At 43.1% G+C, this 14,539-nt stretch overlaps 1 protein-coding gene across 3 annotated transcripts in view; it reads left to right on the top strand.

Annotated features, from left to right (window-relative positions):
- Nucleotides 1-4,707, top strand: part of rcn1 (reticulocalbin 1, EF-hand calcium binding domain) — a 192,866-nt gene extending 188,159 nt beyond the window's left edge. For all 3 annotated transcript variants that reach the window (XM_060941795.1, XM_060941796.1, XM_060941794.1), the window contains one exon: nucleotides 1,201-4,707. In XM_060941795.1, coding sequence (XP_060797778.1) covers nucleotides 1,201-1,308 — 108 coding nt within the window. In that variant the 3' untranslated portion in view covers nucleotides 1,309-4,707. The remainder of the gene's footprint in view (nucleotides 1-1,200) is intronic.
- Nucleotides 4,708-14,539: the final 9,832 nt, after the last annotated feature.

Genomic DNA, 14,539 nt, shown 5'->3' with positions numbered 1-14,539 from the left:
GAACGGAGTTACAAGGACTAAATTGTGATAGCTAGACAACTGGGTCAGAGCATCTCCAAAACTGCACATCTTGTGGGGTGTTCCTGGTATGTAGTGGTTACTATCTACTAAAAGTGGTCAGAGGAAAGATAACCAGGGTTATGGGTATCAAAGGCTCAGTAATGCATGTGGGGAGTAAAGGCTAGCTGGTCTGGTCCCACAGAAGAGCTCCTGTAGCACAAATTGCTGAAAAAAAAGTAATACCTGCTATGATGGGTGTCAGAACACACAATGCATCTCCATGTGCTATGTATGGGGCTGTGTAGCCGCAGACCAGTCCGAGTGCCCATGTTGACCCCTGTCCACTGCCAAAAGTGCCTACAATGGGCATATGAGAATCAGATTTGGACCATGGTGCAGTGGAATAAGGTGGCCTAGTATGATGTATCACATTTTTTTTGACACCATGTGGATGGCCAGGTATGTGCATTGCTTACCTGGGTAAGAGATGGCACCAGGATGCACTTTGGTCAGAAGGCAAACCGACAGTGACAGTGTAATGCTCTGTGAAATATTCTGCTGTGAAACCTTGGATTCTGGCATTCATGTGGATGTTACTTTGACATGTACCACCCACCTAAACGTTGTAGACCAAGTACACCCCTTCATGACAACGGTATTCCCTAATGGCAGTGGCCTCTTTCAACAGGATAATGCACCCTGTCACACTGCAAAAATTGTTCACAAATAGTTGGAGAAACATGACAAATTCTCAAGGTATTAACTTTGTTACCAAGTTACCCAGCTTTCAATCCGATCGAGCATCTATGGGGTGTGCTGGACAAACAAGTGTGGTTCACGGAGGCCCCACCACACAACTTACAGGACTTAAAGGATCTTCTGCTCACATCTTGGTGCCAGATTCCACAGCACACCTTCACATGTCTTGTAGAGTTGATGCCACGACAGGTCAGATCTATTTTGGTGGCAGAAGAGTGACCTACCCAATATTAGGCAGATGGTTTTAATATTATGTTTGATCTGTGTGTGCACGTGTGTGTGTGTGTGTGTGTGTGTGTGTGTGTGTGTGTGTGTGTGAGAGAGAGAGAGAATAATTTTTCTTCATTCATTATATAATAATTTACTTGGACAGGGCGTCAATGCATCAGTTGTGTGGTATAAATTAATCTAAAATAAATTATGTGCATGTTCACTGTACAGGATCAGCTGCTGACAAAAGAAGAGATTCTGCAGAACTGGAACATGTTTGTAGGAAGTCAAGCAACAAACTATGGAGAAGATCTGACCAGAAGCCACGATGAGCTCTGAACACAATTTAATCAAGAGCAGTGATCTACATTTGTACAGTAATTTGCAGTTCTACATTCACATAGTTAATAATACTATATTTAAGTACATGAACTTATGATTTCACATCAATAAATCACTAAAGCATTAGTATATAAATTCCCAGGACTTTCTCCAGGAGTGACTGACAGATTTGCAGATCTCTAATCTACCTCACTGTTACCGTGGCAACCATTCATGGCTTTTTATTGTGTTTGTGAGTGAATTAGAGACTTGCAGTTAAACTTTTTCCACAGATTAATTTTATTTGGATATTTTTAATAATCAGTCTGTTTTTTGTGAGTTTTGTTATTATTCACATTTGAGGAAACAGTGCTACACAGTCAATTACAAAGAGAACATTACAATGAGTTTTTTTAATCTTTGCATTTATGGTTTTGAACTTTTTTTAAAACAAAATCAGAATCAAAGATTTTTTTGCTTTTTATTCAGAAGTTTGTATTCAAAACAACTTGTTTTATGGCATCATTTACCAGATAATACCAGTAAAACAATTTTAGCATCATCCACAGGTTATTACTGCAGTGTTGCTGAGCAATTAGTGTCTGTGCGATTGAATATTTTTTATAGTGTGTGTGTGTGTGTGTGTGTGTGTGTATACACACACACATAAAATAAAATAATGGTGGTCAGTCATATCTGACAATGACATTTATGTGCGGGTGTGGACTCACAGATGGCTCTGGAGTCCAATGCGGGATCTGCATGTACGTCCACAGCGAGGGCAGGAAAACTTTTCTGAGTCACTGGGTGCCTCGGCTGCCACCTTTCTCCTAGCACACGCCATGGTGATTGTCTTGCCAGTTGTCTTCAAAGTTTTCCTGGGCAAGGCATGTACAGGGCACGCCAGTTGGATCGATCCTGCACACACTCCTCCAGCTGCTTTTTGGCTATGCCAGCATGAGCAATGTTAGCCTTGACACGGTCTTTAAAGCATTTCACTGGCCTTCCTTGTTTCCTTTTGCCTTGGCAAATTTCACCATAGAGGAGCTGTTTTGGGATCCAGTGGTCATCCATGCGAATGACGTGCCCGGTCCATCTCAGTTGCACTTTCAGGATCATGGCCTCGATGCTTTTCATTTCAACATGGTCCAAGACCTCAAGATTTGTAATCTTGTCCTGCCACTTGATGCCCAGGATTAAACGCAGGCGACGCATGTGAAAGCGCTCAAGCAGTTGAATGTGCCAACTGTAAAGGGTCCAGGTCTCACAACCATAGAGGAGGCTGGTGAGTACAACTGCCTTGTACACCTTGAGCTTGGTGGACTGCTGGATGTTGTGTTGATTCAGCACACAAACTCGCAAACTGCCCAGGGCCTGGCTGGCTCTGGAGATCCTGGCATTGATCTCTCTGTCGAGGGAGCCATCACTGGAGATGCTGCTGCTGAGGTATTTAAACTCCTCCAGTCTTCAGCTCTGTTCCATTGATAGCAATAGAGAGCTGGTGTCCTGCAGCGAGAGGACTGGGTTGGAACAGCACCTCTGTCTTGCCCAAGCTGATGGTGAGCCTGAAGAGACGGGATGCCTCAGCAAACTTGTCAATGATATGCTGCAGGGCAGATTCTGTGTGGGCCATGAAGGCACAGTCATGATACTGGAGGCACAAAGAGTGCCTCCAGTATCATCTTTGACTGTCTTTGTCTTGGCATTCAGGCAGCGCAAGTCAAAGAGAGACCCGTCCATTCTGTATTTCAGGTACACACTATGCTTAAGATCTCTGACAGTGTGGCTAAAGACGCAGGTGAAGAAGAGGTTGAACAGCACGGGAGCTAAGACGCAGCCTTGCTTCACACCATTTGATATCTCGAAGTCATCTGATGCCTCGCCGCCAGAGAGTACCAGCCCAGTCATGCTGTCGTGGAATAGGTGGATCAGGGTTGTGAACTTCCTGGGGTAGCCCATCTTCTGTAAAATTGTCCACAAGGCCTCTGTTGACAGTGTCAAAAGCCTTAGTCAAGTCAATGAACACTACAAACAAGTTCATATTCTGTTCTTTGCACTTTTCTTGGACTTGGCGGACTGCAAAGATCATGTCAACAGTGCTTTGACCGGGGTGGAATCCACACTGTGCCTCGGGCAGGATCTTCTCAGAAACAGTAATGGTTGAGAAGGATGCGCACCAGTATCTTGCCAGCGATGGACCGATATGCCCCGATAGTTGCCACAGTCTGACTTGCTGCCCTTGTTTTTGTAGAGGGAGAATTGTGGCATCCCGAAACTCCTAAGGCATATCCTCTTCCTCCCAGATGCTGCAGAGAATGCTGTGGAAGGTTTCAAGAGCCACTGGTCCCACAGCCTTATAAATCTCTGCAGGGATTCCATCCTTTCCTGGAGCTTTTCCAGAACTGGTCTGGCTGATTGCTTTCTTGACCTCATCTAGGCTAGGAGGAGTGTCGAAACTATCTATTGTTGGTCTCTGAGGGATCTAGTCTAGGGCCTGGGGGCTGACAGTGTAGGGTCTGTTGAGGAGAGTGCTGAAGTGTTCCTTCCACCTCTCATTGATGGCAGTCTTCTTCAGCAGTGTGCCATCGGCGGACAGGAGGGGGGTAGTGGTGCTGGGTTGGGACAGTCCGTACACTGCTTTAATGGCGCTGAAGAACATCTTAGAGTTCTTTGTGTCAGCATACAGCTGGACATCATCCTGCATGTGGTGGAGAGTGGCCTGGGCACGGCTCTGGAGGTGCTTGAAGCAGTCACACTTGGAGTTGGAGGACAAGTTATTCTGCCATGCTATGAACGCTTTCCGCTTGTCATCCAGGAGCTGGGCAATGGCAACATTGTTTCCATCCTGGTGGACTCTTTTTGGACTGAATATTGACTGGGGTACCTCCTTCACCACCGTGCTGAACTGGTCCCACTGAGGGGTCCAAGGGACAGTTCATGAAGTTATCTCAACATACTGGGTTCTGAAGTTTGATGGCATTCAACGACAGTCTGACAAACTTTGGCTTTTTGTGGTGGGTAGGGGCGATGTGCAGCTTGACGACCGACCTAAGTTATCGATGGTTGGTCCAGCACTCAGCTCCTCACATGGCCCTGGTGATCCTGAAGTCTCTGCTGTTGCGTCTGTGGCAGATTGCAAAGCTAATGAGGTGCCACTGTTTTGATCATGGGTGCATCCAAGTTGATTTATACTTGTCTTCTTGTCTGAACAGGGTGTTGGTGATCGTCAAGTCATTTTCTGCACAGAGACTCAAGAGCAGTAGGCCATTAGAGTTCATTTTGCCTATGCCATGTGGCCCCAGCACACCTTTCCAGTTCGCGCACTCTGCTGATTCTGGCATTGAAGTCTCCCAGCAGGATGAGCTTGGGAGTTGTGGCCTTTATGAAGTTGTTGAGGTCCTCATACACTGAAAAAAATGGCCTGTTAAATTAACACGAAAAAATCTTGTACATCGGTTGCACTTATTAAAATCATATCCACTAAGACGAATTAAGTCATGTCCAGTCAAACAGAACATGACTTAATTGGTCTTAGTGGATATGATTTTAATAAGTGCAACCGATGTACAAGATTTTTTTGTGTTAATTTAACAGGCCATTTTTTTCAGTGTAGAAGGTTTCTTTTGCCTTGTTGCTGCTGGTCAAAGTAGGGGCATAGGCACCGATAACTGTGACATAACAGGAGGCATTGAGTGGGAAGCGGAACTTCATCAGATGCTCATTGATGACCTCATTGTGGGGAGGTCAGGGAGATGCTTAAGAAGCATGGACTTGATGGCCAGGCCTACCCCATGTATTCTCTCCTCATCTTGGGATTTGCCTTTCCAGAAAAAGGTACAGCCACCCTTCAGTTTGGTGACTGATCCTTTGTCAGCCAGCTTGGTCTTGCTGAGGGCAGTGATATCAATGTTGTAGCATGCCAATTCACTCGCTATGAGGGCTGTTCTCTCAGGTCTTGCTGATGTTTCCCTGTCCATTAGGGTTCAGACGTTTCATGCTTCAAAAGTCATTTGTTTGTTCTTTGTATTATTTCAACCGCTTGAGGGGTAATGCTGCCAGCCGCAGTAAGCTGACCGTGGGTAGAGGGACAAACAATTTGAGACACCTTTTCTAGTCTCCTCCCTCGTGTGAGGGTGAGCAGTGCTGTACTAAATAGGGCTGCTTAGTCACCTGGGGGAATATCGAGCTCCTCTGTCATCTCGGGGTTAGAGAGAGTGACTCTTGTCACCAGGCCGCCTACGTGCAGGGTTGGAACTACAACTCCCAGTGGTTACCTACACCTATTGCTTTGCCCCTTCCCCATCACCACAGGACTTTGAATTTGGCAGAGTTGGTGTATTGCACATAGAAACTGTGCGGGAAGTTATTTAAAGTGGGAAAGTCGTTGCACTGAGGTGATTCTACTCTCTTGGCCTTGGAAGTCAGGTTCTGATGGTACAAAGAATCGTCATGACTGGGGACTTCTTTGGCTGCAGTGGATGACCGTGACGTCTTTCATGTCTTGCCAGGCTCTAGGCGCTCCACAATGCCTTGCTATCTCCGCCTTCATGAATGTTGAGTCTCAACTGACTTCTTCCGCACACTCTGGCGGGTCCAGTCTTCACATGCTTGGGACAAACATATCCCGCTTAACTCACTGGAGAATAGGAGACCCAACTGGCTACTCCACCTGCCAAAGTGGTGTTCTGGGGTGTGGCCGCTGCGTGTGCTACAGGAGCCACAGGTGAGACCTGAGTGTCAGGTGAGCGCCAATGAAGGACGAGCCACCCTACAGAGGTACTGTCCCTCCCTGACACCCCATAATTAATTATATTACACACACACACACACACACACACACACACACACACACACACACACACACACACACACACACAAGGTTATGCACCGCCTGTGTAGTTTCCAAAAGAAAGAGCCAGCTGATTCTTGAAATCATACAAGGTCTTTTCCCCAAATATTTAAAATGTCATTTCAACTTGATTACATTTAACAATTAGCTAAAATTTTAATAACATGTTCAGTTACAACTGGCAACATGCCTAGTCTTTGAAGTAAGGGAGTATCATTTATTCATGTTTAATGCATAATGGTAATTGTTAATGCAAATAATGGAAATTAACTTCGTACCCTTGGCCAATGTTCTTTGTTTAATGTTATGTATGTAATATGTATGTAACACACTTGTATTAGTGGAAGCCCAATAGCTGTCCCATCTTTGTCAACCTGTATGTATGAAGAATGCATGAATTACTGATTTACTTCGGTATGGAAATATGCTTTGTATAAAAATTTCTGGGTTTTCATAGCAGGCAGGATAGTATTTATGTATGCAAGTGGATAGACATCTGTATTTGTTTAGTGATCAAAATATTCATAACGTCTGAATTCAGATTTAAAATGGGAGGGAGTGTGATTTTTACCAGATTTCTAAAGTTAACCGTACCACTGCCCTCTGTAAAACAGGGCTTCTGAAAACCATTATTTTCATACTATAATTACAAATGATACAAATTATATGCAAAGCATTTTTAAAGCAGTGACATCTTTTGTAAAACTATTAAAGTGGATATGAAGTTGATACAGTCCTGTTAACATGGCAAGTTTTTGAGCAGTGTAAAAAAACAAAAACCCTTTTGTATCTTTTTTATGAAATGTAAGTAAGGAAAACAAAAAGAATCATGGGGTGGAAAATTAAAAAAAAAGTATGTGTGCACACCTCTAAACTAAACATTTAGATTTCATCAATGCATTCATTCATTTTTTGGGTATTAGCTTTTTGTCAAAGCTATTTTTTTTGGCTGCATCTACAACTGTATGTTAAAATTCTACCATGCAAAAAAGAAACTATACACAAATAATATCCAGCTGCTGTATGGAAGACTTGCACCTTGTGGAATGTAATGGGATTTTTAGTATAGCCCTGGGTGTGTTTTAGGGGTTCATGACCCGTTCATAAACCCAGCATGTCTGTGAAACATTTAGTATGTCTCGGAAGAGGATTAACGATAATAGCACCCATCCTTGAGAAACCCCTAAATGTTGGGAAAGATAGACAATTGAAACATCTGTTGACAAAGGACAACTCCTATTATGATAAGAGTTTAAATTCTTGCTCTTGAGCGGATTATGGTCTCTCTGTTAAAAGTTCTACAAAGACATAAAAAGTCATCGTAAGGAGGGGGAGGTGCGCGCATGCCTGGAACCGTTTCTTTGTTCTGTGTTTCTTTTGTGTTGAGAAACCAACAATAAAGAGTCTTTTCCCCCCTATTTGGATCCAAAACGAGTGAGCGTTTCTTTTTTCCACCACAATTTTGGCATACTTGGCAGGATCCCATACATGGCAGAGAACTTTTTTCCCTTGTTTTAGAGGCAATCGGCATTTGCAGTCCACATGCCAAGTGAGGCGAGGGGAGGAATTCTTGCGTGCCATTTTTGACTAAAATTACAAAATTTTGGCCATGTATAAGGAGTCCTATACAAAAGGAATACTCTGGAGCAATAAGAAGATAAGACGCGCGAGGCTGTAGCTCCTGAAGAATTTAACTGAAAATTACATTTTAAACTAAACCTACGCAGCTTTGACCAACTTGCTTGAGGGCTTGTGTATCCACGATACTCCTAGTGTCTGTAGTGTAACACAAATGCTGAAAACAAAACAGCTCCAGGGCTGAGTCAAATGAGGATGGAGGCCCAACCGAAGCACCGAGCCAGATTGGGAAAAAGAACCCGGAGATGAGCGTTCGGAATGCAGATAATCAAGCTGTGCTAGCCACCATAGCTTCCCTGCAAGCGGATTTGTCGAAAGCTAAATCGGACATCTGCGACAAAATTGATAAAAAGATTGCAGACCTGAGTACAACTCTAAGAAGAGAAATAGCTGCTCTGAAAACAGAAAGTAACAATGCACTTATTGCTGTGCATGCCCGCATAGACAGTCAAAATGACACGCTGAAAAGTTTAGGAGAGTCGGCTAATGCGACTTCAGATGTTGTTGTAGATCTCGAAGCTAAAGTTAAGCAACTGACCAGCCAAGTCGAACAACTCAGAAAAGTGCTTGGATCTGGAGGGGCGATCTAAATGGCAGAATTTGAGGATTGCTGGAGTTAAGGAGGGGAAGGAAAATGGACAGAAACTTAGGGAATTTGTGGCCCAGCTGTTAACAGACATGCTACAGCTTGATGAGAGACCAGTGATTGACTGAGCTCATAGGGCTCTACGGGTGTGCCCTGGGGATAACGAACCACCATGACAGTTGATTCTCAGGGTGCACTACTGTCATGCCTTTGAGGACGTCCTACACAAGATCATGCAGTCTAAAACCCTCGTGTACCAAGGCCAGCAAATTCAAATTTTCAGAGACTTTCCACCCGCCGTAGTTAAACACTGAGCTGCTTTCACTCCAGCCAGGAACTTATTACGAGACAAACCCGGGGTTAAATTCGGACTTTTATACCCGGCCAAGCTGAGAGTGATGCACAATGGGAGCGAGACCACATTCGCAGATGCAGAGGAGGCCTGTCTGTTTGCAGAATGCCTTTTCGGCCAGGGACACGACTGAGACACATAAAGTTACTTTCATGGCCATGAGCACAGAGTGATCCCATATTGCATACATTTAAGGGATTAATTTCAATCAGATATAATTGCTAATTTAATTGAATTGGGGAACATTTTGATTTATAGGATTTTTCTTGGGGCGGCACGGTGGTGTAGTGGTTAGCGCTGTCGCCTCACAGCAAGAAGGTCCTGGGTTCGAGCCCCAGGGCCGGCGAGGGTCTTTCTGTGTGGAGTTTGCATGTTCTCCCCATGTCCGCGTGGGTTTCCTCCAGGTGCTCCGGTTTCCCCCACAGTCCAAAGACATGCAGGTTAGGTTAACTGGTGACTCTAAATTGACCGTAGGTGTGAATGTGAGTGTGAATGGTTGTCTGTGTCTATGTGTCAGCCCTGTGATGACCTGGCAACTTGTCCAGGGTGTACCCCACCTTTTGCCCGTAGTCAGCTGGGATAGGCTCCAGCTTGCCTGCGACCCTGTAGAAGGATAAAGCGGCTAGAGATGATGAGATGAGATGAGGATTTTTCTTTTCTGATCTTTCCCTTGTATTTAGATACACTAACCATTTCCCTTAAGGCAGCTGCCTCTTTTCTTTTGTTTGGCCACCTACCTGTATGCAGACCTCACTTGGTAATAGTGATACTGTTTTCTTTAGCAACTTGGTATACCCTTGTGAATGTACACAAATATACTTTAGGCCTACATTTTACAATGCAGCCAAGACATGGTTACAGGCCACTGAGGTTGGGCAAGTGGGGTTCTTAGGTGGTTTGTCTAAACAAATAGGCCTCAGAGTTTCATTTATATAGTTATTTATTTTTGCTTTTTCAAGTCAATAGACCTACTAAGACTTTGGAGTTTACATATCCTTTCAATGTATCCCAAGGTTGATACACAATCTTAAGTTTGAGATTAAAATAGGTTTGGTTATAGATCCTACAACTGTAGAACTACTAGGATCAAGAGTTTAACCACTATTAGTTGTTAAAGTTAGAGTTAATTCTCTGTTCAAAGGGTTTAAACCTCGCACTAAGGGCCCATCCACACGAGTACGTTTTTGTCGAATCTGCATAAATTATCGTTTCGGCCTCGCATCCAGATGGATCTGGCTTTTTCGAGGTGTGAAACCAGTATTTTTTGAAAACGGGTCCCAGAGTGGGAAAATCCTAAAACGCCGGATAGCCCAGAGTCGTCTGGATGGCGAATGCGTATTTTTTCAGAAACAATGACGTATAAGCCCCGCCTCTCTAACCTTTAACCTCAGCCGCCGCCGCTAGACGCGTCATAACAACAACAATGGCAGACTACAGGCTTGTGCACATACTGCAGAAACGTCCAATGTGACACGAAGTAGAAGTTCCACTTCATTGTTCGTTCACACAAAAGACTCTCCTCTTCCTCTCAGAGTTGCGCTGGCCATGATCATCCTCTTCTCGTGTTATGAGCTTGTTTGTAAACAGCGCATGACCTTTATATGCATGCTCCATGACTTCTCTTCCAGTTTTAGTGTATTGGTGTGGCGGCGTCACAGCGCCACATACAGGCCTGGCATATGCACTACAGCGTTTTGGGTCGTTTCCAGTGAATCCGTGTGGACGCAGATATTTCTGGAAACGATGCCGTGTTTACGGAGATTTTTCTCAAAACGACAGCGTATTGGGTGAGGCCGCGCCTTCAGTGTAAGACTGACAATGTTTTGTTCTTCTATGTGTATAAGTGTTTTTAGGGTGGGAGGGGGTTGGGAGGAGTGTCATTCAGTTCATGGTCATATATACCAAACAGAAAGGAAGGAGAGACTAATGTATGCCTTTAATCTACCCACGTAATGCATACCAGAACACAGAACTTGAAGAGCAGGGGCAATATAACTTTCTGCTCATGGAATGTGAATGGTATTAATGAACCACTTAAAAGAGGCAAGGTGCTCACCTATCTTAAATCATTGCAAGCTGACATTATTTTTTTGCAAGAAACACACCTGAAGAATGATTTGCATGCTAGACTTAGATGCAGGTGGATACAACAGATTTACCACTCCAATTTTTCTATGAAGGCTAGAGGCACAGCTATTCTGATCCGCAGGGGAGTTCCCTTTAAGCAGCTATCTACAATAGGTGACAGAGATGGGAGATATGTCAATCTTGTTGGGGAAATCAATTCTACCCCAATAACCCTACTGAATATATACGGACCAAATAATGACGACCCTGAATTTTTTAGAAAGGTCCTAAACTTGATACCAGACATTTCCAGTACTAATCTAATCATTGGTGGTGACTTTAATTTTGTACACTTACCTAGATAGATCTTCTACCCTGAGGGCGGAACCTTCCAAAGCATGCAACCTTGTAAAATATGAACTTATTTGATATATGGCGGATTTCTAATTCTTCTGGCAGAGAGTATTCCTTTCATTCCAAAGTACATAATATCTACTCTAGGATAGATTTTTTTCTAGTTGATGGCAAATTGTTGCCACTTTCTTATAATGCCAAGTACCACAATACTATTATTTCTGGCCATAGTCCAGTGTCATTTATGCTTAAGCTCTCTGGAAATATGTCTAACCAGAGAAGTTGGAGATTTAACCCTCAACTTATTACAGGTGTCAATTTCTGTGAATACTTAGAAACACACAAAGTTTTTCTTTGAAACCAAAGATAAAGATGACATTTCTCCCACATTATTATGGGAAGCCTTGAAGGCCTACTTGAGAGGCTGCATTATCTCTTTCCAGTCTTCCCTCAAGAAGTGTAATAAAGCAACACAATTAGAACTAGAAGAGCGGATTCACCAGTTAGATATGGATAATGCCTAACAACCTTCTCTGGAAAATCACACAGAAATTGCAACACTCAAATACAAGCTGAATAAAATACTGTCTGACAGAATTTGTAGAGCCTTTACCTTTGCTAAACAGAAATACTTTGAATTTGGTGATAAACCACATAAATTATTAGCAAGGCATTTATGAAAAATAGAAAATGACAGGGGCGGCATGGTGGTGTAGTAGTTAGCGCTGTCGCCTCACAGCAAGAAGGTCCGGGTTCGAGCCCCGTGGCCAGCGAGGGCCTTTCTGTGTGGAGTTTGCATGTTCTCCCCGTGTCCGCATGGGTTTCCTCCGGGTGCTCCGGTTTCCCCCACAGTCCAAAGACATGCAGGTTAGGTTAAATGGTGACTCTAAATTGACCGTAGGTGTGAGTGTGAATGGTTGTCTGTGTCTATGTGTCAGCCCTGTGATGACCTGGCGACTTGTCCAGGGTGCACCCCGCCTTTTGCCCGTAGTCAGCTGGGATAGGCTCCAGCTTGCCTGCGACCCTGTAGAACAGGATAAAGCGGCTAGAGATAATGAGATGAGAAAATGACGGGACTATTCATAAAATCAAGTCAGGAGCGGGTATTACCCTCACCTCCCATAAAGACATTAATGATCAATTCAAACAATTCTATGAAACTTTATACACATCTGAGCTTCATGCATCACCCGATACAGCACAGTCATTCCTAGATGGATGCAAACTCCCTTCATTAAGTGAAGTAGAGCGTGAGGTCCTAAATGCAGATATTACATGTGAGGAATTACTAGCAACTATTATAATCTAGATGGAAATAGGGGTCCACGCGCACCCCCCGGCTTTTTTTATGACACCTGATTTTTTTGTATCTATAAAGTATCTACTTTCAGAATCTGACAGGTACCAAGTTGAAATAATGTCCCAAGGGCTTCATTTTTAACCCTTTAATGCACCTGACCGGAACCCGACAGATTGAAAAAAGGATACAGAATGGGTCATAACTTTTGAAGTAAACTACATACAGAGACAAATTAACACATTTTCCCATATAAAACTGACCCAGTGAATGACATTAAGTGGTTGTTTTTGACATTTGACAACATTTAAACCACGTTTTTGGTCAAAAACGGCAAAAAAAAGGCCTAAAATGTTTAGAAAATCAACTGTCTTTTCATTCTTCAAATGTTGTGTGTTTTCACCACCTCTGGCACTTCATTTATCATTTACAGCATCACTTTGATTATTATATCGGGTATTAAGCTGAAACAGTATCTCTCTCACTTTATTTTAACCATTTGGAACAAAACCTGTGCAGCATAGCCCAACAACCAAAAGGGCTTTATGCTCTGAAAAGGCGTTAGAAACAGGCTGAAGGCGCGCCTGCGCTAGGAAAGCTGTTTTCATGCACTCGGTGACACAAAGTGTGTTTTCCCACTCTAAACAAGAGCATATCACAACACTATGTTGAAAACTCGTTTCAGACGTGCTTTTACAGTTAAAATGACAAATATGATGAAAATGTTTTAAAAGCTCGAAAACATGAAAATCCATGCTTTCCCAAGGTGTTACATGTCACATATGCTCGAATGAGCTCATTTCACTCAAAATCAATGTTCCTTGTAAAACGTTTGCTTTATGCTCTGAAAAGGCGTTAGAAACAGTCTGAAGGCGCTCCTGCGCTTGGAAAGCTGTTTTCATGCACTCGGTGACACAAAGAGTGTTTTCCCACTCTGAACAAGTGCATATCACAATACTATGTTTATAACGCGTTTCAGACGTGCTTTTACAGTTAAAATGACAAATATGATGAAAATGTGTTAAAAGCTCGAAAACATGAAAATCCATGCTTAGAAAGTTGTTACATGTCACATGTGCTCGAATGCACTCATTTCACTCAAAATCAATGTTCCTTGTCAAACGTTTGCTTTATGCTCTGAAAAGGCGTTAGAAACAGTCTGAAGGCGCTCCTGCGCTTGGAAAGCTGTTTTCATGCACTCGGTGACACAAAGTGTGTTTTCCCACTCTAAACAAGAGCATATCACAATACTGTGTTTAAAACTCATTTCAGACGTGCTTTTACAGTTAAAATGACAAATATGATGACAATGTGTTAAAAGCTCGAAAACATGAAAGTCCATGCTTAGAAAGTTGTTAGATGTCACATATGCTCGAATGCACTCATTTCACTCAAAATCAATGTTCCTTGTCAAACGTTTGCTTTATGCTCTGAAAAGGCGTTAGAAACAGTCTGAAGGCGCTCCTGCGCTTGGAAAGCTGTTTTCATGCACTCGGTGACACAAAGTGTGTTTTCCCACTCTAAACAAGAGCATATCACAATACTGTGTTTAAAACTCATTTCAGACGTGCTTTTACAGTTAAAATGACAAATATGATGAAAATGTGTTAAAAGCTCGAAAACATGAAAATCCATGCTTAGAAAGTTGTTAGATGTAACATATGCTCGAATGCACTCATTTCACTAAAAATCAATGTTCCATGTCAAACGTTTGGTTTATCCTCTGAAAAGGCGTTAGAAACAGTCTGAAGGCGCTCCTGCGCTTAGAAAAGCTGTTTTGATGCACTCGGTGACACAAAGTGTGTTTTCCCACTCTGAACACGTGCAGATCACAGTACTATGTTGAAAACTCGTTTCAGACGGGCTTTTACAGCTAAAATGACCAACACGATTAAAATGGGTTAAAAGCTTCGAAAACATGAAAAACACACGACGGGAAAGTTGTTACTTGTCAAACATGCACGAATGCCCTCATTTCACATGAAATCAATGTTCGTTCTCAGACGTGTGCTTTATGCGCAGAAAGGGCTTTCCAAGCGTCACTGAATGCACTCCTGCGCTCGGAAAGCTGTTTTCATGCACTCGGTGACACAAAGTGTGTTTTCC

This window comes from Neoarius graeffei, chromosome 15 (genome assembly GCF_027579695.1).
Source record: "Neoarius graeffei isolate fNeoGra1 chromosome 15, fNeoGra1.pri, whole genome shotgun sequence".
NCBI lineage: Eukaryota > Metazoa > Chordata > Actinopteri > Siluriformes > Ariidae > Neoarius > Neoarius graeffei.
Note: the sequence above shows the minus strand (reverse complement) of the source record. Positions and strands in the feature narration are given on the sequence as shown.